General features: G+C 41.2%; 2 protein-coding genes across 3 annotated transcripts in view; both read right to left on the reverse strand.

Moving 5' to 3' along the window:
• Positions 1-18,880, reverse strand: part of cenpe (centromere protein E) — a 36,868-nt gene extending 17,988 nt beyond the window's left edge. The window contains exons 1-33 of one of the 2 annotated variants that reach the window (XM_063010365.1): positions 18,789-18,880; positions 17,221-17,327; positions 16,997-17,086; positions 16,777-16,895; positions 15,096-15,215; positions 14,920-15,001; positions 14,759-14,826; positions 13,915-13,989; positions 13,737-13,788; positions 13,378-13,465; positions 12,953-13,082; positions 12,401-12,520; positions 12,169-12,321; positions 11,346-11,493; positions 11,153-11,252; positions 10,367-10,646; positions 9,996-10,043; positions 9,662-9,871; positions 9,485-9,559; positions 8,788-8,856; positions 8,565-8,696; positions 7,194-7,371; positions 6,952-7,106; positions 6,113-6,406; positions 5,592-5,804; positions 4,569-4,730; positions 4,062-4,274; positions 3,334-3,444; positions 3,153-3,236; positions 2,338-2,631; positions 948-1,169; positions 778-864; positions 575-658 (exon numbers count right to left, since the gene is read on the reverse strand). In XM_063010365.1, the coding sequence (XP_062866435.1) occupies positions 575-658; positions 778-864; positions 948-1,169; positions 2,338-2,631; positions 3,153-3,236; positions 3,334-3,444; positions 4,062-4,274; positions 4,569-4,730; positions 5,592-5,804; positions 6,113-6,406; positions 6,952-7,106; positions 7,194-7,371; positions 8,565-8,696; positions 8,788-8,856; positions 9,485-9,559; positions 9,662-9,871; positions 9,996-10,043; positions 10,367-10,646; positions 11,153-11,252; positions 11,346-11,493; positions 12,169-12,321; positions 12,401-12,520; positions 12,953-13,082; positions 13,378-13,465; positions 13,737-13,788; positions 13,915-13,989; positions 14,759-14,826; positions 14,920-15,001; positions 15,096-15,215; positions 16,777-16,895; positions 16,997-17,086; positions 17,221-17,327; positions 18,789-18,844 (4,419 nt within the window). In that variant the 5' untranslated portion in view covers positions 18,845-18,880. The remainder of the gene's footprint in view (positions 1-574; positions 659-777; positions 865-947; positions 1,170-2,337; positions 2,632-3,152; positions 3,237-3,333; positions 3,445-4,061; positions 4,275-4,568; positions 4,731-5,591; positions 5,805-6,112; positions 6,407-6,951; positions 7,107-7,193; positions 7,372-8,564; positions 8,697-8,787; positions 8,857-9,484; positions 9,560-9,661; positions 9,872-9,995; positions 10,044-10,366; positions 10,647-11,152; positions 11,253-11,345; positions 11,494-12,168; positions 12,322-12,400; positions 12,521-12,952; positions 13,083-13,377; positions 13,466-13,736; positions 13,789-13,914; positions 13,990-14,758; positions 14,827-14,919; positions 15,002-15,095; positions 15,216-16,776; positions 16,896-16,996; positions 17,087-17,220; positions 17,328-18,788) is intronic. The other variant, XM_063010366.1, reaches the window with a different exon arrangement.
• A 3,756-nt stretch (positions 18,881-22,636) lies between these two features.
• grk1a (G protein-coupled receptor kinase 1 a) lies at positions 22,637-27,247 on the reverse strand. Its single transcript, XM_063009672.1, has 7 exons — positions 26,546-27,247; positions 25,533-25,660; positions 25,221-25,378; positions 24,557-24,640; positions 24,269-24,393; positions 23,408-23,609; positions 22,637-23,072 (listed from the first exon to the last, which is right to left on the reverse strand). The coding sequence occupies exons 1-7, from the start codon at positions 27,245-27,247 to the stop codon at positions 22,780-22,782; spliced, it is 1,692 nt and encodes a 563-aa protein (XP_062865742.1). The 3' UTR covers positions 22,637-22,779.
• Positions 27,248-27,266: the final 19 nt, after the last annotated feature.

Here is a 27,266-nt window from a genome sequence, read left to right on the forward strand (position 1 = left end):
ACAAGTATAAATATAGTAATAGGAATAAAGAGATTGTTAAAGGTATAAATATATATACAATAGGAGAAATAATATACGTCGTTTTATATATACAAATAGGTGTATATATTAGGATAAATATTAAATATAAACAATATCGATATAGATATTAGTGGTAATATACAGATAATAATAAACATAATAAACAATGAACTAACTAATGAAAGATGGAGAGCAAGACAAACAGCACAGTTTGTATCAGCTGCCACAAACTAAGAGCTGACCTTTATTAAATAATAGACAGAGCATGGGTATATAATACTGCACTACTTTCAATGGTATTTGATTTTATTTCTGTTTACTTGTATTTTATCTCTCCTATGTTGTTTTTCTAGACCGGTTTGCATCTTTTTATATTTTTGTTTGCACCGTTTAATTTTATATATTGTTTATTATTGTAACCACTGGCATGAATGTTATTGCCAAAGTTAAGTACTTGAACTAGAGAGCTAGAACTGGATAAGTAGCCAGATAGGGAGCTAGAGCAATAGATTGACGGAGCGAGAAAGAGAGCGAGAGAGATCAGATATTTTACCATCTCCACATTCTCCTGAACATCTGTCTTTAACTGCTGATTTTCCTGAGTCACTGATTCCAGTCGTTCTTGTAGCTGTTGCACCTAGAGACAGCAACAACGAAAGCACTTTAAAAGGATTCACACGTGTGCAGTTAGAGCAAAACATCAGACTTTTATACAGAAGTTTATACAGTATAAATGTAAAGTCATTATATACACACTTGTTGAAGCAGTTCATCTTGCACAGACGCGTTTGCTTGTTCTGAACCGAGTTCATCCTGCTTCAGTTTATCCTGAACCTGCAGAAGCTAAAAAAAAAAAATTCATACATTTTTAATCAAATTCAACAGATGGATTAACTGGTTTTTAAACCATGGAATGCCTGTGTTACCTGGTCACTGGTCTCGTTCAGTTCTCTCTTCAACTGGTTCTGCTCCTCCATCAGAGTCTGAAGATTCTCCTGAAGCTGGTTTCTCTCCTCTGTTACTGAAGTAACTGCTGCTCGAAGACTCACCACCTCCTCTCCATAACCCTCAGCGCTCTCTACTTTCTCAGACAGAAGTGTTCCCCTATCACAGCGGAGTGATTCAAGCTCTTCGCTCCACTGTGCCGCCTGTACAAAAGAGACATGTTTATAATGACGATAGTGTATAATCAGCTCAAAACTGAATTCAAAGAACAGACCAGTATGAGAACTGTCTGCAAAGTAGTTTATTTGTTTGTTTATTAGGATTTTAACGTCATGTTTTACACTTTGGTTACATTCATGACAGGAACGGTAGTTACTCATTACACAAGATTCATCAGTTCACAAGATTACATCAAACACAGTCATGGACAATTTAGTATCTCCAATTCACCCTACCACACCCGGAGGAAACCCACACGCACACAGTGAGAACATGCAAACTCCACACAGAGACCTGGACCGCCCCACCTGGGGATGGTACACGTGTTGGTGTGGCATAATAGTCTGCAGCTCTCCCTGATCAGGGCAGGGAGGTTGCTTAACGTCATGTTTTACACACTTTGGTTACATGACAGGACAGGTAGTTACTGCTTACACAAGAGTTCTAGTTTAATGTCAAACACAGTCATGGACAATTTTGTATCTTCAATTCAGCTCACTTGCACGTCTTTGTACCGTCGGAGGAAACCCACAGACACAGTGAGAACCATGCAAACTCCACACACCACTCCACCTGGAACCCAGGACCTTCTTGCTGTGAGGCGACAGTGATGCCCACTGAACCAACGTGCCACCCACAAGGCCTAACATTAAACAAGGAATTCAGCACAAGAGCGTATAATCAGCTCAGAACTGAATTCGAAGAACAGACCAGTACGATAACTGTCTGTCCACATATTAAATACTTTAAAAAGCAAGCCTGAGGAGCACGGGTGGCACTGCATTAGATGCAATTGGTATCTAAGGGAGGGAGGGAGACTAATGCATGAGGGGTATGAAAAAAACTCAAGGCAGCAAAGTGCTTTTGTATCACCGTATGCAATTCGGATCTCTGTCAGCCTCCATCTCTGGCAAGTATGCAGCAACTACACCCATGTCTAATGGGGGGCGTGATAGTCTCTCCCCAGTCAGGGCAGGGATGGTGCAAGCAGCAAAGGTATAGCGATCAGGGTAATGGGAAATGACTACTTTGGGAGAAAACGCAAAAATATAAAAATTTTGATTCAAACTTCACTATTTAAATCCCCCTACTAACATTAATACTTCAAAATTTACATTATACACCAACAGTTCCAATAATAAATCAGCTTACTTTCAGGTTGGCCTGTTCTAGAGAGGTGAGCAGTTGGTTCTTTTCCACAGTGAGGAGTTCCAAGTCTGCCTGGACCTTTGCGAGCTGTTCGCTGGTTTGTGTGTGCTGCTCAGTGACTTCAGCTTCCTTCAGCTGAGAATCAATCATCTGACTCTCCATTTTGACAAGTTCGTCCTGGACCTTGTCGACGTCCTCCTTAAGTCTCAGGTTGGCTTCATTTAAGGTGGACTGAACAGCGAGCAAATCGTCCTTCTCGCCTTGGACGGTGTGGAGCACTGTGGAGAGCTCGTCGACCTGGGAATGATTACACGTGAAAGTCTTTTACTCGTTCAGAAACGGCTTGGTATTTTCCACATCACAGCAAAATGGTCACACCCGTGCACTGCTGGACGCAATATGCTACAAATCGGCGCAATTTCAAGCAAATCCAGTTTACACCAAGATGCACTTCAGTGTAAAGCAGAGCCACTAATGATTAACTATCCACACTCAAAACACCTCATGCAAATCTGTGCTTTCATTTTAACAGAAGGAGCATAGAAGTCCAGGCTGGGCTCAAAACTACAGAAGGTGCATGGTGGAACATGAGCCAAGCCCTTGGGGAACACATACTGGTGCACCCTTAGTGTTGGTCCCAGGGCCGGATAAATAGGGGTGTGTCAGGAACAGAATCTGGTGCAAAAACTGTGCCAGATCCAATATGCGTGACAATATCCACTGTGGTGAGCTTAACTGGGGGCGTATTAACAGAAGGAGAAACCGAAACCCGATCAACGGTTCAGCAATAAAACATCTGTCAAGAGTTTGAACCTTACCTTATCAGACATCGTCTGAAGTTCGGTTCTAAGCTGGGTGTCCTGCTGGGTCATCTCTGTCGTCTCCCTCTTAAGATCCTCAATCTAGAAAATAAAGTACAGTAGTAGAAATAAATGTGCTAAAAAAGTTCAACAGAATATTCACAACATCGATAAAACGACTTCACACACACACACACACCTGTTGAAGCAGACTCTCTTCTCTCTCACTGCTTATACAAACAGAGTCGGTGAAGTGACGTTCACGAGCGGTGACCTGCTCCTTGTTTAACTCTGACTGGAACTGGATGATCTGGGGGTAGGAAGGTACAGCAGTTTCTAAGATTTAGAAATGACATTTACTGTTACATTAGCCTGAATAGACTAGTATAGTATAGTACTATTATTGTTAACTGTTTCTGTCTGCGCTATTCAGATTTCAAAATGTCGCTGGTTCAAGCCTCAATGCGGCCAAAATGTCACTGTTAGACCCCTGAGTAAGGCCCTTAAGTCAATTGCTTTAATTTTATTTTGTCCATTGTAAGTCAATTGCCATAAAGGAGAAAAGTTAAGGGTGGCGCAGCAGTAAAACACACCGACATCTCAAGCTAGAATGTCGGACAATAATTAGCTTGTCTGGGGGAGGGAGAGCTGGAGGGATTCCTCATAACTGCTGCAATAATGACCTCTGCTGGCCGGTCAATGAGACACAAAAACACTGGGGATAGTGGAGATCAGTGCCTGACTCGCCATGCACGATACAGATCTCCATATGAACCTGCCTACTGCAGAAGTGGTTGGCTACTGTACACTTTTCTGAGGGGGTAAGTGTTAGTCACGGCCCTCGTCGGTCAGAAGTGGAGGTGGAAAACAATCATTGGATATGACGAAAGCATTTTCCTTTAATGTTTCTCCTAATTTAGTCATTACCATCTCAACTTTTTCCTCCATTGCTCTGTTCAGCTGGGTTCTCTCCTCTCTCAGCCCCTGCAGGATCTCTCGAAGCTGGTCTCGCTCTTCAGTCAGAGAGCCGATGCTGGCCTGCATCCTTTCCAACTCCTCCGTGGCACAGAGAGATTTCTCAGACAGAAGACTGTCTCTGTCTGCACAGACCGACTGCAGATCCTCCTGTAACTGTTTCACCTGTAAAGAAAGACTCGGGCCATCAGGCTTTTCTCTGAGGCTGAATCAGAACTATACAGATATTTTTTACACCTTCAGTGTGACCAAAGGTAAAGGCAACAATTACAAACGCTGAGGGCAGTGGTAGCCTAGCGGTTAAGGTACTGGACTAGTACTCAAAAGATCATCGGTTGCCACTGTTGGGCCCTTGAGCAAGGCCCTTAACCCTTAATTGCTTAGAGTGTATACAGTACTGTAAGTCGCTTTGGATAAAGGCGCCTGCTAAATGCTAGAATGCTAGAAATGATTTAATACCTGTGTTTTCAGCTCCTCCACAACGCCGTCCTGCTCACCGTCAGCCGAATGAGAAAGTTTGGACTCAAGTTGATCTTTCTGAGCCTCCAGCGTCAGTATTTTTTCCTTCTGCTGCTTGACCTTCTCCAGGGTTGTTCTCAGTTCTTCCTGATTCTCGATCATCTACAGTAACAAGGACAGTGTCAATGAGTAAATGTACACAGACACTCGATCTGACTGCGTATATCCGATTACAATGCATATAAAAATACTTTGATGTAGCCAAAACAATCTAGGTCTAATAAAAAAATATATATATATTTATTTAAATTAATGCAACGAATGTTATTTAACATTTTACCTCAAAAACACTACATAAGCAGGTAAAGATATACTATAAAGACAAAAGTATTGGGATATTCCTTCTAGTTACTCATTGTATGTGTTTCAGCCATATCAATTCCTAACAGGTAATAAATAATACATAATAATAAAAACGATTGCTAACAGACTTCCCCCATCAGATCCCAGCAGGACCCTACAGGTTTAAAGATACTCCACAGGCCTACACAGAGCCCTGACCCCAGTCCCACTGAACAGTTCTGGAGTGAACTGTGTTTTCTTGACCGACATCAGTGCCCAGCCATACAAATGCGGTTTTGACTAAACTGACACAAATTCCCACAGACATACTCCAAAGTCTTGTGAGAAGCCTTCTCAAGAGCGTCTGTTATAGCTGAGAAGATCAGAGGTCAACGGTTTTAATACCATTCCATTTTTGAATGATAGGGCGGTTGTAGCCTAGTGGTTAAGGTACTGGTTCAAACCACATGACTGCCAGGTTGCCCCTGTTGGACCCTTAACTCTCAATTGCTTAGACTGTGTACCGTCACAGTACTGCAAGTCGCTTTCGATAAACGCCTGCCAAATGCCGAAAATATAAATGAAATGGGATGTCCAGCAGGCTCATGGTCAGGTGTCCAAATACTTCTGGCCATATAGTGCATATCCTGTAAATCATTACTATCAAATACAAGCCATTACCATTTCTACGTTTTCCTCCATGTCAGTCTTCAGTTGTTCTTTCTCTTCTTTAAGGACCTGGAGCGCCTCCTGGAGCTGGTCTCGCTCTTCAGCCGTAGACGTTAATTCTGAGCGAAGAGTCTGCAGTTCCTTCTGAACGTCCTCAGATGGCTCGGACGGATGCGCGTCTTGTGCACAGCGAAGCAGTTCAACTTCCTCACCCAGCTGTACAGACTAAGAGAAAGCAAACCACACAAACACTTTATACATTTTCATAAACATTTATTATGGTACCTTTCCTTAAAAAAAAAAAAGTAAACAAATATTAACTGCTCGTTACAAAAAGAAAAACAAATACACAACTAGGTGCACCAATATTATATACCATGATATTTGGAATGATTTTAAATGTTATGTAAATTCATTAATAATGCTTTTTACTAATCTACGAACTCAGATTAAGGATTGTGAGACTTTTTGGCTCTTGATCCGAGTTGCTAACCACTCTTAATAAGCCTGGTTTGAATAAAAATAGATCGAACCTTCTGGTTAGCTTCCTCCAAGGTGGTAAGCAGGCGTGCGTTTTCCTCCGAGAGACGTTCCAGGTCTGCTTGGACCTGTGCGAGCTGCTCTGTGGTGGCTCTGTGCTGCTGGCTCAGCTGAGATTCTTTCAGTTCTGCTTCAGCCAAATCATCCAGCATTTTACCAAGTTCTTGCTGGGCTTTCTCAGCCTGGGCTACGAGTCTCTCCTTCTCCTCGGTGGAGTTAGCCTGAGCGGAGACGAGACCGTCCCTCTCGCCCTGCACGGAGTAGAGCTCCTCGGACAGCTCGCACACCTACAGAACAAAGTGACAAATTAGCACAAATTTGGGGGGGGGGGGTTCAACTGCCGAACCTCCTAGATCTTTACACCAACCGCTGCCTGAGGAAGACCAGACTCCACCCACCCCAGCCACTGCCGGTTCTCAAAGCTGCCGGGCAGCAGGAGGTACAGGGGCATCATGTCCAGAACCAGCTGGTTCAGAGACAGCTTCTTCCCCCGGGCCATCGGGCCGCTGAACAATAATGGTCACTCACACTCTTCATCACCAATACGGTGATCTCTCTACTCACTCCACACACCCCGTACAACTTATTCCACACATATATGCCATATAAATATTCTTGTACAATACCTGTACATATTGGACCTATAATGAATATTTGAACATTTTATTAACTGACTCACAGTATATTATACTATAATGTTTTATATCTGTACATGTATAGCTTTACCTGTATATATTGAACAGATGAAGCTACTTTATGTACATAATGTGTGTGAGGGACCTTTCACACCTGTGTTCCTGTGACATGACAATACAAGTGATTTGATTCTTACCTGTCTTAACAAATCATCCACTTTGGCAGGAAGCAGCTCCAGAGGCTTCAGTTCGTCCAGCTTGCTTTGCAGAGCCGTCTCGCTCTCCTGGCTCTTCTCCAGCTCCTTCCGTAGGTCCGCGACCCTTTTCTCCAGGACGAGGTTCTCCAGTAGGTCTGTGTGAAGATCCAAAGACGTCCGAGCTTAAAAGAACGAACTCTCCTGAAAATGTGACGCAAGGGGAGGAGGAACGTGTTACTCACTTTTAGGAACTTTGCCGTCAAGAAGGGAAGTCAGCTTGGTGTTCTCGTCGAAAGCCACGAGCAGCTCTTTCTGAAGGTCGGCCTGCATCTTCTTAAAACGCGCCTTCTCGTTCTCCAGCGAGTGCTGCAGGGATTTCACCTCGGTCTCCATCTGCCCGTGTTCGGCAGTCAAGATCCCCTGAAGTATAGAAAAAAATTAAATAAATAAACTTGCATCATTAAGGCTCGCAGTTCATTTATTTATTAGTCATGTTTTAAACACTTTGGTTACTTTCATGACAGGACGGGTTCATTCATCAGATTCATCCATTCAAGTTTTAAATGTATGTTAAACAGTCATGGTCAATTTTGTATCTCCAGTTCACCTCACTTGCTCGTTTTGGGACTGTGGGAAGAAACCGGAGCGCCCGAAGGAAACCCAAGCAGACACAGGGAGAACATGCAAACTCCACACAGAAAGGACCCAGACTGCTCCACTTGGGAATCAAACCTAGGACGTTCTTGCTGTGAGGCGACAGTGCTACCCCTTAGCCACCGTGCCACCCTCTCATTAAGGCTTGTAATTTATTTATTCATTAGCATTTGAACGTCATGTTTTACACACTTTTATATTTGACAGGGCAGGTAGTTACTGTTTTATTTATTTATTTATTTTTTTAAATATCAAACCCAGTCAGGGGCAATTTTGTTTATCCAATTGACCTCACTTGCACGTTTTTTGGACTGTGGGAGGAAACCCAAGCAGACACGGGGAGAACATGCAAACTCCACACAGAAACGACCCAGACCGCTCCGCTTTGGAATCAAACCTAGGACGTTCTTGCTGTGAGGCGACAGTGCTACCCACAAGCCACTGTGCCGCCCTGTCTCTGTCTATTGGTGAAACACACTATATGACCAAAAGAATTTGGACGCCTGACCGAGAGCTCGTCGGACATCCCATTTCAAAAACAAATGGCCTAGATGTGATCTCTATCTCTTCAGCTACAACATCCACTCTTCTGAGAAGGCTTCTCACAAATTGTAGTAGCTCCAGTTGGTCTGACTGCATGCGTTTGGCCTTGGGAGAAAACCGGAGCACCCGAAGGAAACCCACACAAACGCAGGGAAATATGTAGCTCCCACACAGAGCTGTATTGTGTACGGAGACACACTACACTCCATGTGACTCTTGTCAGTGCCCAGACCAGTTTGAACTTGAGCTTAAAAGACTCCGCAAAGATCTTAGACTGATACACACCTAAACCATTCATGGTTTGTATTTCCCTGTAGCAACATTAATAAGCCGCCCCAAATCTTCCAATCCTATTTGTTTTTAATATGGACATTCGAACAAATTCCCCTCTTTAATCTCTGGACTTTGATACTTGCATCTCTTTCTTTGAGGGACATGTTCTCGCTGCGCAGGAAGGCCCACTCCCTTTTGGTCTCCAAATTGAGTCCCTCAGCATCGTCTAATGAACGTCGGAGTCGCGTGACCTCCTGAACAAGATCCTTACCGTTCTGCAAAACAATAAGACATTAAAGGCTCATATGGTCACTAAGAGGTATTAACTATCTAGGTTTACTTATTTAAAAACATCCACACACACACCATGGTCTGTAGCTCAGTCACCAAGTCTTCCTTCTTCCTCAGCTTGCCTGACAAGGTTTCCAGATCAGCCTATTAAAAAAATAATAATAATAAAAAAATAATAATAATAAAGCACAGGACGATTATCCAACAAGCTGTATAATATTATTTAAAATACTAATTAAATTTGGTTTTGCTTCCTGTAGTTTTTCTGTACTGTTTTCTGTATTATTTTTTTATTTTATACCTTCCCTTGTTTTTTTGGGGGCAGGAAGGGGGGTGGAACTGGAGTTGATCAAGGCAAAATGGGACTTTGTGGTTTGGTAAGATCTGTCAATCTATTTCCTTGGCTTCTTCCCATTAGGATCATGATCCGCATTATTGATCTGGCACAGTTTTTACACCGGATGCCCAACCTGACACGACCCTCCCTATTTATCTGGGCTTGGGACCGACATTACAACGCACTGGTTTGTTCATCTAGTGGCTAGGTACCTATGGGACAATTCAGTGTCTCCAATTAGCCTAGCTGCATGTTTTTGGACTGTGAGAGGAAACCCACAAAGACACGGGGAGAACATGCAAACTCAGCACAGAAAGGACCCAGACCTCCCTACCTGGGAATCGAACCCAGGACCTTCTTGCTGTGAGGCGACAGTGCTACCCACTCAGCCACCGTGCCGCCCTTGGTAATATCGGTCAATACGTATTTGCAAACCTTGAGCTTCTGGACCAGAACTTGTGTGTCTGCTGAGGCCTTTTTCAGTGCAGAGATTTCAGCCTCCAACTCTCGCTGGAAAAAATACAAATCAAATCTTTAGAAATGCATCACGTTAAATAGCACAAGCTGCAAAGGTCGCACATCCAGTGCCTCCCAACCGCATGAATAAAATACCTCATAGTCCTTCTTGCTTTCCTGCTCGAGTTTCTCAAACTCGTCCGCATCGTTTCGCTCCTCGATCTCTTTCAGGACAGTCTCTTTGTCCTTCTGCAGCGCTTCTTTGTCTTTAAGAAGAGCCTCGTTGTCCTGCTTCAGCCTCTCGATGTCCTCAGTCTGGAGCTCAAGGGTCTGTTTTAGCACGTCCAGCTCCGTAGCGATTGATTCCTGTTTAACAAAACGAATACAATATTAGCACCCATTTCATCACTTACCCTAACCTAAAACAATAAACCAGTACAGAAAAAGTAAAAAAAGTATAAATAAATAAATAAATGAGCAGAGCACTCACCCTCTCAAAGCTAAGTCTCTCACAGAGCTGTATGGTCTCACCAAGGTACTGTTGGGTGGAGAAGCAGAGAGAAAACGGTTGAATTGATAGAAGTGTGTGTTTCTGTGGAGGGACCCAAAACATTATGTCCGCCCACCTAATATGCTGTCAAAACAGCTCAGGGCCCACTGAGACATGGACTCCACCAGATATCTAATGAGTCCTGTGGTATCTGTTACCAGCAGGGGTGTCCCAATACTTCTGTCCATACAGTGAATCTGTTTAGAATTGTTTTGTATGGCACAGATGTGATCTTGTGAACGTACACAACACGACACTTGTGCATGTAAACAGACCTTATGGAAGAAACGATGGACGGCAGAAGGTCCTACCTGTTCACAGTCAGTGCTGGTCTTTTCCTGACCAGAAGGCTTTTCCAGATCTGCGACCTTCACCTCCAGTGCAGCAAATTTCTCCTCAGCTTTTTGTTTCTCCTCGACTTCCACCTTCAACTGTTGCTCCGAGGCCTGAAGCTGCTTCTCAAGCTCTTCGGTCCTCTGCTCAAAAGCTGAACTCTTTTCTTCTGCTCTTTGTTTCTCCCGAGTCTCCGTCTCTAACTGACGCTCCAAAGACTCGACTCTGTACACCAGCTGAGGAGAGTCAGGGCAAAGGCTGCAAAGTGCAGAGAGAGAGACGACACAAAATGTAAGACGAGTACTTTTGCCCTTTTAGCGCATCCAATTGCGTCATGCTTCCTTTCCACCGATGCCAATCCCCGCTCCGATTGAGCAGCAGCAGCCGTATACATCTTGTCACCTACACTTTGACGAGTGCAATGTGGATCAGCACTGTGTACGGAGAGACACACCCTGACAGCACTCTTTTCCTATCTCTGTGCTGGCTCCAATCAGCCAGCATAGGTCGTAATTGCATTATTTATGAGAGAGTCCCTATCTGGCTTTAATATCCCACCCCTATCTGAACAAGAGATCCCAGCTCTGGTGTTCAGCGTGTGTTTTAACGCTGCACCACCTGAGCGGCCCAGATAATTTCTTTATAGACTCAGACAAAATACATGATACAGACAAAAGTACTGGGACGCCTGACCAGAGCAAATTTAGCTGCCTCCACCTTCCTCTCAGAAGCTGTTCTATAAAACCCAGTAACGTGTGTCTCACCTCTCCGCAGGGCTGCGCATCATAACAGTACTCTGGTTCATCTCCAGTTCAATGGCAGTATCGTCTGTGGTCGAGTAGAATTGGTCAAAGTCGTCCATCTCTGAAGATACGACGACAAACAAGCATCAAATGAGATGTTACGTTGGCATGACTCCTAATTTGGACTTAAAAATGCAGCCGAGCGAAACTTTACCGTCTCCTTCCTCGGTCACGGTGAGGTCAGCTCGTCTCTTTTTGAAATAGGGCTCAGCAAAGCTCATGTCAGAGGATCCCTGGTCTTCTGCCACTAGCTGAGCTGATCTCAAGAGCTTTCCACCCCATGTCACTCTTCTTTTAGGAACCTTAAATAAATAAACGTCATGTTTTACACTTTGGTTACATTCATGACAGGAACGGTAGTTACTCATTACACAAGATTCATCAGTTCACAAGGTTATGTAGAACACAGTCATGGACAATTTAGTGTCTCCAGTTCACCTCATTTGCACGTCTTTGGACTGTGGGAGGAAACCCACAAAGACACGGGGAGAACATGCAAACTCCACCCAGAAAGGACCCGGACCGCCCCACCTGGGGATCGAACCCAGGACCTTCTTGCTGTGAGGTGACAGTGCTACCCATTGTAAGTCACCATGGGTCACTTTCAGAGAAGGAAGTGGTAGTGATGGATAAGCGTCATTGTTTCTAATCTGGGTCTTATTTTGCCCAGTGATCTAGACGAGATTTGAGAAGAATGGTCGTCTTTGTTAGGACTGAGGTGCGTCCTGTGATGTCCGCCAAAGCAAACTTAGTAACTCATACATTCGGTCAGTATGTGTTTGACTGTTAAAGGGGATAGGTGCACTCTCTCCCCTAATTAAGAATGCATGTGTTAGTGACCACATGCTGTATTGGGCATAGGAACCTACCTTTCCCAGCACCTTGGAAACAATCATGAACAATAAAGTCATTCCATTTACAGCCAGCAATATTGTTTTGGCTTTCAAGCTCAGTGAGAAACGATCTGAAGCCCTTACCTTTTGAACCTGCACCACATTTGATGCGGTCACTAAAAGCTTGGTTAGATTTCTGATTCGATCTGCTTGTTCTCGTTGTAGCTGCTCCTTCTCTTGTAGAAGCTGAGTCAGAGATTCCTTCTCAGTCACGGTTGTTTGGGTGACGGAAGAAACCTAGCGGATGATTAAATGAGTCAAGAGAACCTAAAGCACACGTTTTTAGCAGCCTTGAAACAGCCTAGACGTGAATTACCTCATGCAGACGTCGCTTGAGGTCCACAATTTCATTGCGATAGCGTCTCAGAAGAGCTCCATCATCTGAGACCTCTGTAACATGAGGGTCATTCTTCATGCGCTTTGCTGCACTGGCAAACTAAGTTGGAGACAAAGTACATAATACATTACGAACAGCCAAGTTCTGTGATCTTTTAATGTACGTTTGTTTGTTTATTAGGATTTTAACGTCATGTTTTACACTTTGGTTACATTCATGACAGGAACGGTAGTTACTCATTACACACAAGATTCATCAGTTCACAAGTTTAATATCAAACACAGTCCTGGACAATTTTGTATCTCCAATTCACCTCACTTGCACGTCTTTGGACTGTGGGAGGAAACCCACGCAGACACGGGGAGAACATGCAAACTCCACACAGAGTTCAAGGACCCGGCCCGCCCCACCTAGGGATCAAACCCAGGACCTTCTTGCTGTGAGGCGTCAGTGCCGCCGTGCACTTAGCCACCGTGCCGCCCTTTAATGTAAGCGGTGTTAATAAAGACAGTGATCGTGCTAGGATCGTACCTGCAAAGTGCTCACGGTTTCATCCACAGTGGCCGGCGTGATTGTGCAGATGATGACCGTCTTGGCGTTCCCACCCAAAGAGTTTTGAAGGATCCGCGTCAGTTTACTGTCTCTGTAATTTGTAAAACCTCTGTGGAATGACACAAAAAGTTGTTTTCAGCATTAACAAGCACATAAGAGCTTACTCAACAAGCTTACGTTGAAACAAGACATATTTATTTACATATTTTATATTAGGATTTTAGCATCATGTTTTACACACTTTGGGTAAATCAGCTCCCAACAGGTCATTCAGGTCATTATACTGATCACTATGTAATTTCTCAGCACTATTTGATGCAGCAAGAATTTAAAACACCAAGATTGCTTTCTCAACAGCACAGATAATAATAAATAATAAATAAAATATTGATTTTGATTCATACTTTTGGCTCTCGTCAGACAGTTTCTTGATGACTTGTCCCAGAGTGAACAGGCTGCGATTGATATTGCATCCCTCCTTCAAACGAGCGCCTGAATATTTAAAACAATAAGAATTAAAACAATTCCTATATACACCAAAAGCCTACATTTATTTAAAAAAAAAAAAAAAAAAAAAAAAAAAAAAAAAAAAAAAAATAAAATAAAATAAAAAAAAAAAAAAAAAAAAAAAATCTTAGAACATTCAGGCTAAAATATGTCACTTTAGATTACAGCTAAACAGGAAATGTAAATAAACACTTTAAAAATGCCAACATGCAGTCAAAAGCACAACGGATTTCACACACAGACAATAAACACGTACCCTCAGCTCCAGTCTGACTCGCTCTTTCAGCTCCAGCAAGATCCACCAAATTCTAGTAAATAAAAAATGTGAATAATAGAAAAATTAACCAAAAATCGGGCACCGTTTAGTTTAATCACATGGTTCTAGTCATTTTGTGAGTGCCGTTTCGCTTCTAATCATTTTTAAGTCAACACACCAGATGTGAAACTATGATGGCTCCGTCTGCACTTTCACCAGATGCCGGGTCACTTCTTTCTCTGCTCTCCAGAATCTAAAAACAGACATTACATTGGTTAACTCATTCTGTATATCAGCACAATTGTCACACAGAGCTTAGCATGGCTCTCCATACACGATACAGCTCTGTGTGTACACCAAACACTGCCATGTGATTTATTTATTCATTTGGATTTTAATGCCATGTTTACACGTGTGGTGTATTTGGGGCGTTCTATAAGCATGCGTTTTATTGTTACAGGTGTTTGCAATGGCAGGTGATAAGAGCTTGGACGTTACTGCATTACACCCATTAATTACAGGGAAGGCAGATCCACCACATTAACAAGGACAAAGCATTGGTAAAACAGGAGCATGAAATTAAACTATATATATATATATATTTATATTGAGTCATGCTTCCACTCCACCAATGCCGATCCCTGCTCTGACCGAGAAGATCAAAGCTAACCCACGCCCCCTCCGACACGTGGGCAGCAAGCCGTATGCATCTTATCACCCACACATTGACGAGTGTTGTGCCACCTAGCGCTGTGTACGGAGAGACACACCCTAAGAGCACTCTTTCCTCATCTCAGTGTAGGTGCCTCTAATCAGCCAGCAGAGGTCGTAATTGCACCAGTCTGACAGAGAGAGACCCATATTCGGCTTAGTCCCGCGCATCTAAACAACAGGCCAACAGCCGGCAAGACAGAGCTGAGATTCGATAGCAACTTGCTATTTTTACTCCCCCCCCCCCAATGTCAAGGTTATAAAGCCATAAAACTTTTATGTACTAAATTCCTTTAAATGACAGCACTCACCATGCGGAAAATAGTGTGAGAGCGACTGCTGCGCTCGTTCATTTTTGTTTTTCCATAGTGACGGTTTTCTAGGAAAACAAAAGTTGAAAAATTGTTTTGGGTGCAACGAAAACGCAAGACCGAAAACAATCAATAAAAAAACTGCAGGAAAGCACAGTTACTTTCTCCCTTCCGGATCCAGGCCAGGGCTTGCTCTGGAGAGGTCACCAGCTCTTCTGTCAGGTCTGCCACGTAGACGTTTTTCTGTGAATGTGCAAAACAAATCAGATGTTATTACTCGTGCTCATGGTTAGAGAGAAATAATTATTATTAATATTTATGCCAGCAAAATGCTTACATAGTTTCCTTCCCGGATTTCCAGAGGTTTTCTTTTCCAGCTTTCACACAGCAAATCTGTTACAGTTTCGTTGTAGATTTCCATGTAACTCACACGGAGAAGAAACTCTTTCTTCGGACACTAGAAAAATTAAATAGGAATAAAATCATGAATTTTCTAATAGATTCAGGGAAACTTCTTGTGTGGCGCAGCGGTCCGGGTTTGAATCTGGGCTGTGCCATCAGCCAGGTGGGCGTGTACACAGACATGATTGGTTATGTCCAGTGTTTCTGATGAGCCTGGATCTGCTGCAACCCTGACCATAATAAAGCAGTGGACAAAATGGAAATTTGAGGTGCTCGGACAGCCCTCAGTTCCTCCAGCTAGATCCAACTGTCATAGCTTTTATAATGACTGCCAATTTTATCATAGAAGGTAATATTAATTTTAGTTGAACATGAACTGTTTATTACATTACAATAAACATCATACGTCTTAGTTTGATGAAAGATTAAGGGTGTTTTTTCCCCAGACTAGGGGTGTGTGTCTCCGGTTCTGGAGATCCGGATGCGTGTTGGCTTCTGGCTGCGCCCAGCTTCTGGACTATGGGACCAGAGCTGTCCACCCCGAATATAGACAAAGGCACAGAGCTTGGGGGGTTCTTGGTCATAGAAACTTGTGGTGATCAGGGATGTTGGGTTGCTGTTGTTCTGCCTCTCTTGTCCGATCACTCAGGTTTGATGACGGTGGGGGAGGTGGGCGCTGATGTCCTGATGTGAAAGCCTTCATGATCTTGTTACCTGCTCGCTTTCCTTTTAGTTATGCTGTAATAATTAGGGCTGCCGAAGTCTAAAGCTACTCACAAGCTAACTCACATTTTTAACTACATTTTCTGTCATTTTACCCCGAGGTGGTTCTGATGGAAACCTGTTTACCCGACAGACACCTGGAGTATTTGCACCAAGAATGTCAAGAACTCACTACAGACTATCACTGGACTGAATAAGAACTCCAATAATTTTTTTGCTAGTTATAACTTCTAGTTCATTTTAATTTTGTGTTTGTATGATGTGTAAATCCTATTTATTCAAATTATTCTCCAGGCCACCCAAGAAGGATGGGGGTCCCTGCTGAGTCTGGTTCCTCTCAAGGTTTCTTCCTGTAATTTTAAGGGAGTTTTTCCTTGCCACTGTTGTCCTCGGCTTGCTCAACAGGGGTTTTTGGTCTGTTGGTCCTGGATTCTGTAAAGTTGCTTTGAGACAATGTCTATTGTAAAAAGCGCTACATAAATAAAGTTGACTTGACGAGTGACATTGGTGTTGCTCTTTGCTATTAAAGAATTTAAAGAAACTATTTAAAAAGTTGGCTCATGTTTACATTTTGTATGAGGTTCTGAAATTATTCACTATGCTTTAGTGCTAAAAATCTATTTTTCTGCATTGTGGGTTCTTCAAGGTCTGAATCTGCATAATGAACGAAACTAAATATTGTATTGTAAAGCATATTCACACTATAAACTCTTATAATTTTAAAATGTTATTGGACTAAAAAATAACTGCCCTCACACTCAATCATGTGCACTTATTAAATAAATTTTTTTTTATCAAACATACAGTACAAATATATTGAGAACAAAATTCCACCTAGAGAACACAGTTAATGTACAAAGAACACAGCAAGATTTCCCAACATTTGTACTTACATTTTTGATTGTAAGAAAAACATCAGCCATGGCAAGAGGAATCACCCCAGGAATGTGCTCACTGCCCATCATTGTAAAAGTCTTTCCAGAAGAAGTCTGACCATAGGCAAATATGGTTCCTGTAGGTTGGGAGTAATCAGAGTGCAGGCATTAAACTGTGCTTCACACATACAGTATTTGCTACAAATAAATAGCGTGCAATACATGAATTAAATCTTACCATTGTATCCTTCTACAGTGGACACAACCAGGGGTTTGGCAATGTCTTGGTAAAGTTGATTGGTGGACTCCTCTGCATTAAAAACTCGGTCTGGAGAACAATAAGTAAAAAAATAAATAAAGAGCTAACGTCTATCTATATTTGCCAATAACATGAAAAGGAACAGATAGCAAAGTGTACAAAATAGGCAGAGGAACAAACACTTGAATTAGGTCTTCACATACCAAAGCTGAAAGTTTTGGTCAAGTTGCCATCATCATCAATCTGGTGAATAGCTTGTTTGTCAGCCTTCCAGTATAACTGCACTGGCTCTGCATTTTCTGACACCTCACTACAATAAAAAAAAAAATCTCAATCAACTTCATAATATAACACAAAATAATAATAAAGTACTTTGTAAAATTCTAATGCACGTAATATCTCTAACATGCTCATTCTGCTAAAGTGTGTTGTACTGGACCTAGATAAAGCAGGACTAACATACACAATTTATTTCACATTATTGTTTTTAACATGTACAAAAAAATTAGTGCAACTGAATCTACACATACTCATAGCAGAATTACACTACCTCGTCGGTGTCATTGCTGGACTAATAGCGGCTCACTACCCAAGTACTATAATGGTCCACACACAGGTAAGAAGGTAAGAAATAAATGTACAGTATATAGAAGAAAAGAAAAATAAGAAATCTAGATCTGTAAGCATCTAAATTTGATTTTAGTTCTTAGGTTTGCAGAATGCATGCTATTGTTCCTTTAAAAACAATACAGAGAAAATACATATGCATGGTCACCAGTGCATTTCACATCATGTTAGTGTTACCCTGATGATGATGATACCACTAAAGCTGCAGTAAACCCCAGTCATTGAATGTTTCTGAATATTACTAATGGATTACTGGAGAGTGAGTGGTTAGGGTATAGGGTACCATTACTAACAGTAAAACATTGTAAGATCTGTCAGCCTAATTAATTAACAAACAGTAAGATATTTTCACCATTTTGGTATTATATACAAACTCCACTTCCAGAAGAGTTGGAACATTTTGCAAAATGCAATAAATACATGTGTGACTGGCTAATTCTATTGACCTTTTAACTGAGAACAGTACATAGAATTGATTTATAACGTTTTTTGGCTGATCTATTTGATTGTATTCTGCAAATATAAACATAAATATATACAAATAAGTACAAAACTATATAAAAGTTCTGAATTTGATGCCTGCAACACACTTGAATATGTTTTAATATAAAATGTACAGTAATACATTTACAAATGTTGAAAGATTCCACAAAAAGCAGGTGGGGATCTTTATTGACACTGTTGAATTAATGACAGTTCTATTTTAGTTTTCTCTAATCAAAGTACATCCTTCCAGTATGCATGCGTTATAAATGTATGTGTGTGTGTGTGTGTGTGTGTGTGTGTGTGTAGATGAAGCCACTTGTTTAAAAACAGATTATTTATTTTTGAATAATGGGGGGGATGGGCTAACTGCTTTAGCTTAGCTTGGCTAACAACATTGCTAAAGTAGATGTCACACTTCCTTCAGTCATGCAGATTTCCTTCTGTAATGTGTATATGTATATAATATATATATATATAACTAAGCACTTTAAATGATAACAAAATTAAATCAACATGAATTGACGTTAATGAGTTTTAACCGCTAGCTACAGCCGAGCAGCTACAGAATGATTTAACTTCAGCTAGTCAAAAAACAACAGAATCAGCAAATTACATAATCTATATTAAACATATATGTGTGTTTATATATTTCTCTTACCGCCTAATGAGGGGTCGGACCCTAACACAGACTTTAACAGCAGATTCTTCAGTCATTTTTCTATCATATCCGTTTATCTCGGGCTGCTAACTGATGCTGCTCACACTGCTGCTCCCTCCGCTCAAACTGCTCCGTTTCAGGTTTAAATTTCACAGCGCGTTTTGATTGGACGGCGCCGGCAGATCTCCGGCCAATCACAGCGCAGCTTTCTCTAACGTAAAGGCTTTAAAAGGTCGAGTCGGTGATTTTTGGTTTAAACGGTTTTTTGAGGGAAGCACTAAAATTTAAATTTTTTTACATTTTCAGCATTTAGCAGATGCTTTTATCCAAAGCGACTTACACAATGAGCAGAACAAGATGAGCAATTGAGGGTTAAGGGCCTTGCTCAGGGACCCAACAGTGGCAACTTGGTGGTGGTCTGGCTTGAACCAGCAACCTTCTGTTTACTAGTCCAGTACCTTAACCACTGAGCAATAACCTGGTGACTGTATTAATCCTCACTCCCTCACACAGTCACTCACATTCAGCAACTTTACTTATTTTAGTATCTGTCCCTTTCCTTTCTTTACTGCAGTAACATATCTTAGTACCTCAGCTTCATACACTACATTACCAAAAGTATTCGCTCGTCTGCCTTCACACACACGTATGAACTTGAGTGACTCCCATTCTTAATCCATAGGGTTTAATATGATGTCGGCCCACCCTTTGCAGCTATAACAGCTTCAACTCTTCTGGGAAGGCTTTCCACAAGGTTTAGGAGTGTGTTTATGGGAATTTTTGACCATTCTTCCAGAAGCGCATTTGTGAGGTCAGGCACTGATGTTGGATGTCTCCGCTCTAATTCATCCCAAAGGTGTTCTATCGGGGTGAGGTCGGGACTCTGTGCAGGCCAGTCAAGTTCTTCCACACTGAACTCGCTCAACCACGTCTTTATGGGCCTTGCTTTGTGCACTGGTGCGCAGTCATGTTGGAACAGGAAGGGGCCATCCCCAAACTGTTCCCACAAAGTTGGGAGCATGAAATTGTCCAAAATCTCTTGGCATGCTGAAGCATTAAGAGTTCCTTTCACTGGAACTAAGGGGCCGAGCCCGACTCCTGAAAAACAACCCCACATCAGAATACCCCCTCCACCAAACTTTACACTCAGCACAATGCAGTCAGACAAGTACCGTTCTCCTAGCAACCACCAAACCCAGACTCGTCCATCGGATTGCCAGACGGAGAAGCGTGATTCGTCACTCCAGAGAACACGTCTCCACTGCTCTGGAGTCCAGTGGCGGCGTGCTTTACACCACTGCATCCGACGCTTTGCATTGCGCTTGGTGATGTAAGGCTTGGATGCAGCTGCTCGGCCATGGAAACCCATTCCATGAAGCTCTACACGCTGTTCTTGAGCTGATCTGAAGGCCACATGAAGTTTGGAGGTCTGTAGCAATTGACTCTGCAGAAAGTTGGTGAACTCTGCGCACTATGTTCCTCAGCATCCGCTGACCCGCTCTGTCATTTTACGTGGTAACACTTCGTGACTGAATTGCTGTCGTTCCCAATCGCTTCCACTTAGTTACAATAGAACTGACAGTTGACTGTGGAATATTTAGTAGCGAGCAAATTTCACGACTGGACTTGCACAGGTGGCATCCTATCACGGTACCATGCTGGAATTCACTGAGCTCCTGAGAGCGACCTATTCTTTGTAGAAGCAGTCTGCATGCCTAGGTGCTTGGTTTTATACACCTGTGGCCATGGAAGTGATTGGAACAACTGAATTAAATTATTTGGATGGGTGAGTGAATACTTTTGGCAATATAGTGTATCTCACTATTTTACCTCTGTATCATATCTTACTGTTGTACCTCAGTACTTTCTACTTCAGTATTTTGGTCCTGGGTTAAATCCCCAGGTGGGGCGGTCCAGGTCCTTTCTGTGTGGAGTTTGCATGTTCTCCCCGTGTCTGAGTGGGTTTACCCCGGGAGCTTATCTCAGCATTTAACTTTAGCACCCTAGCCCAGCTCTTACTTCAGCATTTACTTCAGTATCTCAACTTTGTATATTATTGCAATATTTGACATTCTAATCTTACCTCAGAATCTTTATTATTGTACCTCAATAATCTGAACTTTCTTAGGTTTCTTAAACCAGCACATTACCTAAGGAGTATCTTCCCTTTTTTATTTTACCTCAGTATATAACTTCAGTATTGTACCTCTGTACCATCTACTTTAATATCATACCATGGTACAGTATCATACCTCAGTATACTGTATAACTTCAGCACTGTAGCTCCTACCTCATTGTATCTCAGCATCTTACCTCAGCATTTTACCTCAGTATTATATCTTACTATTTCACCTCAGTATTTCATACAGCAGTATTTTAGTATCTTACCTCTGTTTAACTTCATCATTCTACTTCAGCATGTTAGCCCAGCTCCTTTCCTCATCATATCTCAGCATTTTACCTCACTATCTTAACTTTGAGTATTATCTCGATATTTTACAATTATTATCTTACCTCAGAATCTTTATTATTGTACCTCAGTATCTGAGCTTGGTTTCTTAAACCAGCACATTATTTAAGCAGTGTCTTCCCTTTTTATTGTACCTCAGTATCTTACCTCAGTATATAACTTCAGTATTGTGCCTCAGTAATTCCTACTTCAGTATCTTACCTCAGCATTTTCCTCAGCATATTACCTCAGTATCTGAGCTTGGTTTCTTAAATCGGCACATAACCTTAGCAGTATCTTCCCTCAGCATATTACGTCAGTATCTTACCATAGTACAGTATCTTACCTCAGTATATAACCTCAGCACCCCATCCCACCATTAGCCCATCTTACCTTAGCATTTTACCTTAGTATCTTAACTTTGTATATTATCTCAGTATTTTACATTATTATCTTATAGATTTGACAACACTTAATAATAATAATAATAATAATAATAATAATAATAAAATGAAGAAAAAAATTCAGTAGTTTTCTAAGTATCTTACCTCGTCATTTTTCTTAGTATCTTATTTCAGTATCTTACCTTCAGTATCATATCTTCGAATTTGGCATCAGTACAGTAACTTATCTTATTTCAGCATTTACCTTTCTATGTTACCTTACTGCATTACCTCAGTATCTCAGGATTTTACCACAGTACCGTAACTTAAAATCTCAGCATTTTATCTTAGATTTTTATCTCACCATAGAATCATACCTTACAATGATGTTAATCTCAGTGTTTTACCTCAGTGTTTTACTGACATTTTAAAGTTAAAATAGGTACATCTGTATGGTAAATTATTATAAAAGTGACTCCTACAAGAATTAATTACTAAATTATTATTTTCACTATATGCTTCATGCTGGTCTGGATCACAGTGGCTTCAGAAACACAGGGTGCCAGGCAGGTCCATACCCGCTTACTTGGTAAATGAATACACATGTTAAATAGCAGCTCAGATCCTTAAAAAACTCAACGGCTCAGGTAAGAAATACATTTCTGTCTGTGTTACATCTGAAAATGAAATCTAGCTCTGTAAGCATCTAAATTTGATGATAGTTCTTGAGTTTGCAGAATGCATGCTTTTGTTTCGTTAAGAACAAAACTACAGAGAAAATACATATGCATGGTCACCAGTGCATTTCACATCACTCTTCCAGTTATGAAGCTGACAACATGTTAATATTACTCTGATGATGATGATGATGATGATACCACCAAAGCTGCAGTAAACCCCGTTCTTTAAATATTACTGAATGTTGAGTGTCACAAAGTATCTTAGCAAACTAGTCATTTAAAATAAGCTTTACCCAACAGTTTATTTAAAAGTAAAAGACTTGTAAGCCTGCTGGTGTAGCACACTGTGCACTGTAGTTTTTTTTGTTAATGATGATATGAAATGTCTTCATTATGTCTGAATCTCTTTGCGTCCATGATATCGACCCAACTGGGAGCATTTCTGAAATGTCATACAAGTTTTCTTTGAGTAGAACTGTTTATGATACACTGCAGGTGGAAGATTTTGGAGGCTGCTCCAGGATAGATTCACGTCGCAGGTCGTTAGGCAATGTTCCACCAGGACCCCAAACATTGAGCTCCCCAAAAATCCCTGTTTCAATCATCTCCTCCTGCCAAGGTATGGAAATGTTTCCGGAGGCAAACTCATCGAAAAACTCTTTATCTGGGTCTTCCAGGTTGACCCCTTTTACCGTGGAGAATGCGCCTACATCATCCAGATTTTTGGCATACACGGTCTTTGAATCAGGAATAAATGGTGGTGGTAGGATTCCTAAGGGGATAAAAAAGATGACTGAGGATGGGGGCGCATGTGAATAATACAATCTGATTGACATTTAGATAACATGTCGAACTTGAAAAAGTTCAGTTTAGTTGCACAATATTATTCAGCTGCAATTGTAAATTCAGTTTCCAAGGTATTAAAATGGGGGGGCAACTGTATAAGCAAGACCTATATAAGACATGTCTGTTTTGGTAATCAAATTGATAGATACGCAGTGACAGAAGCACTACTATTGGTAGTGACAATAACGACTGTCAGGTCTATAAAACAATTCATTTAAACACATAGAGACACAACTGGATTGTGCTGACATTCTGTTTTACCTGCATCTAACTTTCTCCAGTTGATGCTGTTAAAGAACGGGTGGCTACACAACTCCTCACAAGTACCATTCTTGAAGCCGAGCCTTTTGTCCACCTCTTTGGCTAGCAAACCTTCACACAGGGACTTAGCATTTTCACTGAACTTCTCTGTGTAGTTTACAGGGTCATTCAGAATGCGCTTTTTCACTTCTTTGTTCTCCACCTGCATGAGAAGAAGATTAGTGAAGAGCATCATTAATAAGATAGTTTAAAATGTGGCTGTAAATAAAAAAATAACAACTCTCAATATTTATCACGTTGAAAGAAGTAGCTACAGCATTTCTCTTACTTGCAGACATTGTTACTACTATGGTATGTTTTACCATGCTTACACCAAAATGAGCTCTTGGCCAACTCTGTATAATACATATTTATAGTTATTATTATTATCTTGAAAGCTTTACAGGCTTTTTAAAGCTATCAGCTATTTACTGCTTGTGTGAAAGCCTGGGGTATAACACAAGTTGTAGAATCTACACAGTGGACCAAATGTCCAACAGAACAATTTCAACAACTTCAGCCACATTAAAAATTAAAATAAAGGGAGCTCGAATGGCACAGATGTCTAACGTGCTAGCACATCACTATCTAATCTATCTATTTAATCTTATTAAAGTCAAGGGCCGGGGGTTCACACAAACACAACAGGCCATGTTTGAGGGAGGGAAGGTTAAACGGGGTCTCTTCCCACTGCCACTGCGGGATCCGATACCTGGGACTGGTCTGGATGCCTGCCTGAGTTGGGGGGTCCATATAGAGCTTAGCATGGCTCTCCGTAACCAAACGGAATTGATTTGGAAAAAATCAAAACACAGTTCCCACCTTTTCTCCTCGAGTCCTGAAGGGGCCTTTGGCAGCAATAAACTCATAGAGAGTGACCCCAAGAGTGAAGTAATCTACAGAGTAGTCATATTCCTCTCCTTTCAACAGTTCAGGTGCCATAAATCCTAAATTTAAAAGAAGATTATAAAACAACATAAAATATTGTTTAAAAAATTGAATTGTGTCAGTCCAAAAGTTTGTGCTCATTTAGTGACAAAGAGAAGTGCTTGTGTACGCTGGACCACATGCTTGATTGGTCTAGACAACTATTTAGAATCAACAACTCACCCGGAGTCCCAGCGTAACCCTTCGTCTTCTCTTGGTCGTCTGCTAACTCCACGGCCAAACCAAGGTCAGAGATACGAACGTTACCTAGGAGCAAACATCAGCACAATGGCAAACAGACGTCAGAGATTGTGCTACTAGTGAAAAGTTTATTTTACAATACCGTGACAGCATTAGGTGTTTTGCAAGTGTTTTGTTTCCTTTAAAGGTTTCGTATGTGATCCATTATGTTTTCCATGATGTTCTTTCTCTTCTTTAGAGAATTGCCTTTATTTGGCTTTGAATGGTTTTCCAGCATGAACTGTCTGTTTAATGTCCTGCCACAGCATTTAAATCTGGTTCGGGTCAGGACTTTATTTAGTTTCTTTTAAGTTATTCAGAGGTGGATTTACTCTTTTGCTATGAATGTTGTCTTGATGTAGAACCTAGTTATATTTGCTTTAAGACCAACTGACCCTGTCTGTAAAGAGCAAAACCAATACCCCAACACCATCACAAACACCAGACCATGTTTGACTGTCAGCATGTTCTTATTGTGAAATGCTGTAATAATTTTATTTCAGTTGTAACAGGGTCCATGTATTTCAAAAATAAGATCTTAAGTACCTTCACATAAGGCTCATTGGTCAGATCATTGGTCATGAGCAAAAACCCTTCTTGTTTTTACCTTCATTGTCTAGAAGAACATTCTCCGGCTTTAGGTCCCTGTAAATGATTTTCTTCTGATGAAGGTGCTCCAAGCCCTGAATAATCTGAGCAGTATAATAACACGCTCTGGCTTCATCAAAGCCTGGATTATTCTCATCCACATTATAGATGTGGTACCTGAGAGCAAAGTAAGCACAACATTTTTTTTAAGATAAATTGTATAACTGAGAATTAAGAAAAACAAAACACATATTCCTGGTGCTAAGGTACCCAGACAACAGAATTCTATAAATCACACAGGAAAAACAGAGTACGAGTGTGTGATCTTAACCTCAGGTCTCCTCCATTCATGATGGTCATGACCAGGCAAAGTTCTGTCTTGGTCTGGAAGGCGTAGGCCAGGGAAACAATGAATCTACTGTGAACACGAGCCAGAATCCTTTTCTCCACCATAGCACCCTAAACAAGTCCAGAATATTTCTATTATTTTGTGTTTTCATATTTTAGAGGTGTTTTATATGATTCTATTTGCATAAACTTAAATATGCTCACATTTGTTTGCATTGAAAACAAGACTTGCTTCCTGTCACTTTTAATAAATCTCCATATTAATTATCCCAACAATCACACTTATAAAACTGCAAAGAAGAACTATGTAAATGTAAACGTGAAACCCCTTTGATCGTATTCTATGTATAAATGTAGGTTCATATTTCTTAAATTGTGAAGGTTTGCAAAATTTTCATTCTAACATCCCAATAGTAGCATGCAAACCAAGTATATGGTTTGCAACCCCCAGTACAATCACTGTAAGTTATATATCCTCCATGTATCAAAGCCATTCAATACAAAAAATTCATATAGTACATGAAGTAACAACAAAATGAAACAAACCATCTTCATTACAGAAGCTATGTGGCCACATTTCACTTTATGGATCTGCTATTGTAGTCTGAGGAAACTGACATCTAATATTTAATGTGGAAAATATACAAAGAATAATGTTATTTAAAAATCTGCTAATATAAAAAAATTAATTTTTTTAATGATCTGTATTTATTTGTCTATTATAAAGGCAAAAAAGTATTGCCGCAGACAAAAGTCTCATTTTATTTTGTTTCTTGCCAGTACGTGAGATATTTACTGACAATTCTTGATGCAATCTGTGACATTGAATAAAATCTTATTTATTACTTGCTATACTTGCCAGACTATTTGGTCCTGCATGTACAAACACTTCTGAACACAAATGATTTTCTCTTTAAGGGTTTTCTAACTTACCCTGAAAAATGAAGTTCCTTAAATTCCACCCAAGTCTGTGCAAGCAGTTATTATGATTCTCACCTCATAGCCTTTCCTCTTCTTCAACCTTTTCTTGTTTAGCTTCTTGCATGCATACATCTTTCCAGTGGCCCTCATCTGGCAGGCAAACACCTCTCCGAAGCCGCCCTTGCCGAGCACACGGAAGTCCAGGAACCAGTCCTCACCAATAGGTTGCATTTCCAACCACTTCCACTGTAAAAACCTCTTGAAGTACATGGTCTCCAGGTAGAAGGTGTATGGAACCTCCTTGAGAAAGTCCAGAACACAGGTCAGGATGTTAACAAATAAATCATCCGAAGCGTTAGCATGCCGCTCTTTCACCTTGGTGATGTCATTTTCAGGAAGAAATGGGCAATAGTACTTGGCCGAGGGTTCCATGTAACGTTGAAGGATCTTGGCGGCCTTACTGACACGGTCCTTGTCCTCAGCTGTGTCGTACTCCTCCACGTCTTTCCACAGGCGACACGGGCCCTTGTATTCATTAGTTTTCTCAAGGTATTCCTGGAACAGCCGCTTGCCAATGGGTTGTTCGACACAGATACTGTTGAACTGGAGGTCCAGTGTCTCTCTAAGGCCCTCACATACTGTGATATGAGGCAGTTTAAGCTTGGCATGGTACTTCTTGTCACGATTTGCACTTGCATTGGCAGATCCATCAAAGCTGCCACGAGCCGAGATGTACGCCGAGTTGGCTACAACTGTGGTGAGGCCGCCAATATCCATGGCGTAAAACTGAGGAGTA

Source organism: Trichomycterus rosablanca, chromosome 15 (assembly GCF_030014385.1).
Source record: "Trichomycterus rosablanca isolate fTriRos1 chromosome 15, fTriRos1.hap1, whole genome shotgun sequence".
In the NCBI taxonomy this organism is placed as follows: domain Eukaryota; kingdom Metazoa; phylum Chordata; class Actinopteri; order Siluriformes; family Trichomycteridae; genus Trichomycterus; species Trichomycterus rosablanca.

Bases quoted from the DNA above. Each gene is read 5' to 3' on its own strand.
- grk1a (XM_063009672.1), bottom strand. From the start codon at position 27,247: ATGGATATTGGCGGCCTCACCACAGTTGTAGCCAACTCGGCGTACATC. The intron at 25,379-25,532 runs GTTAAGATCACA...CTTTGCTCTCAG, and splicing joins ATGAATGGAGGAGACCTGAG to GTACCACATCTATAATGTGG. The intron at 24,394-24,556 runs GTGAGTTGTTGA...TTTTAAATTTAG, and splicing joins GGGTTACGCTGGGACTCCGG to GATTTATGGCACCTGAACTG.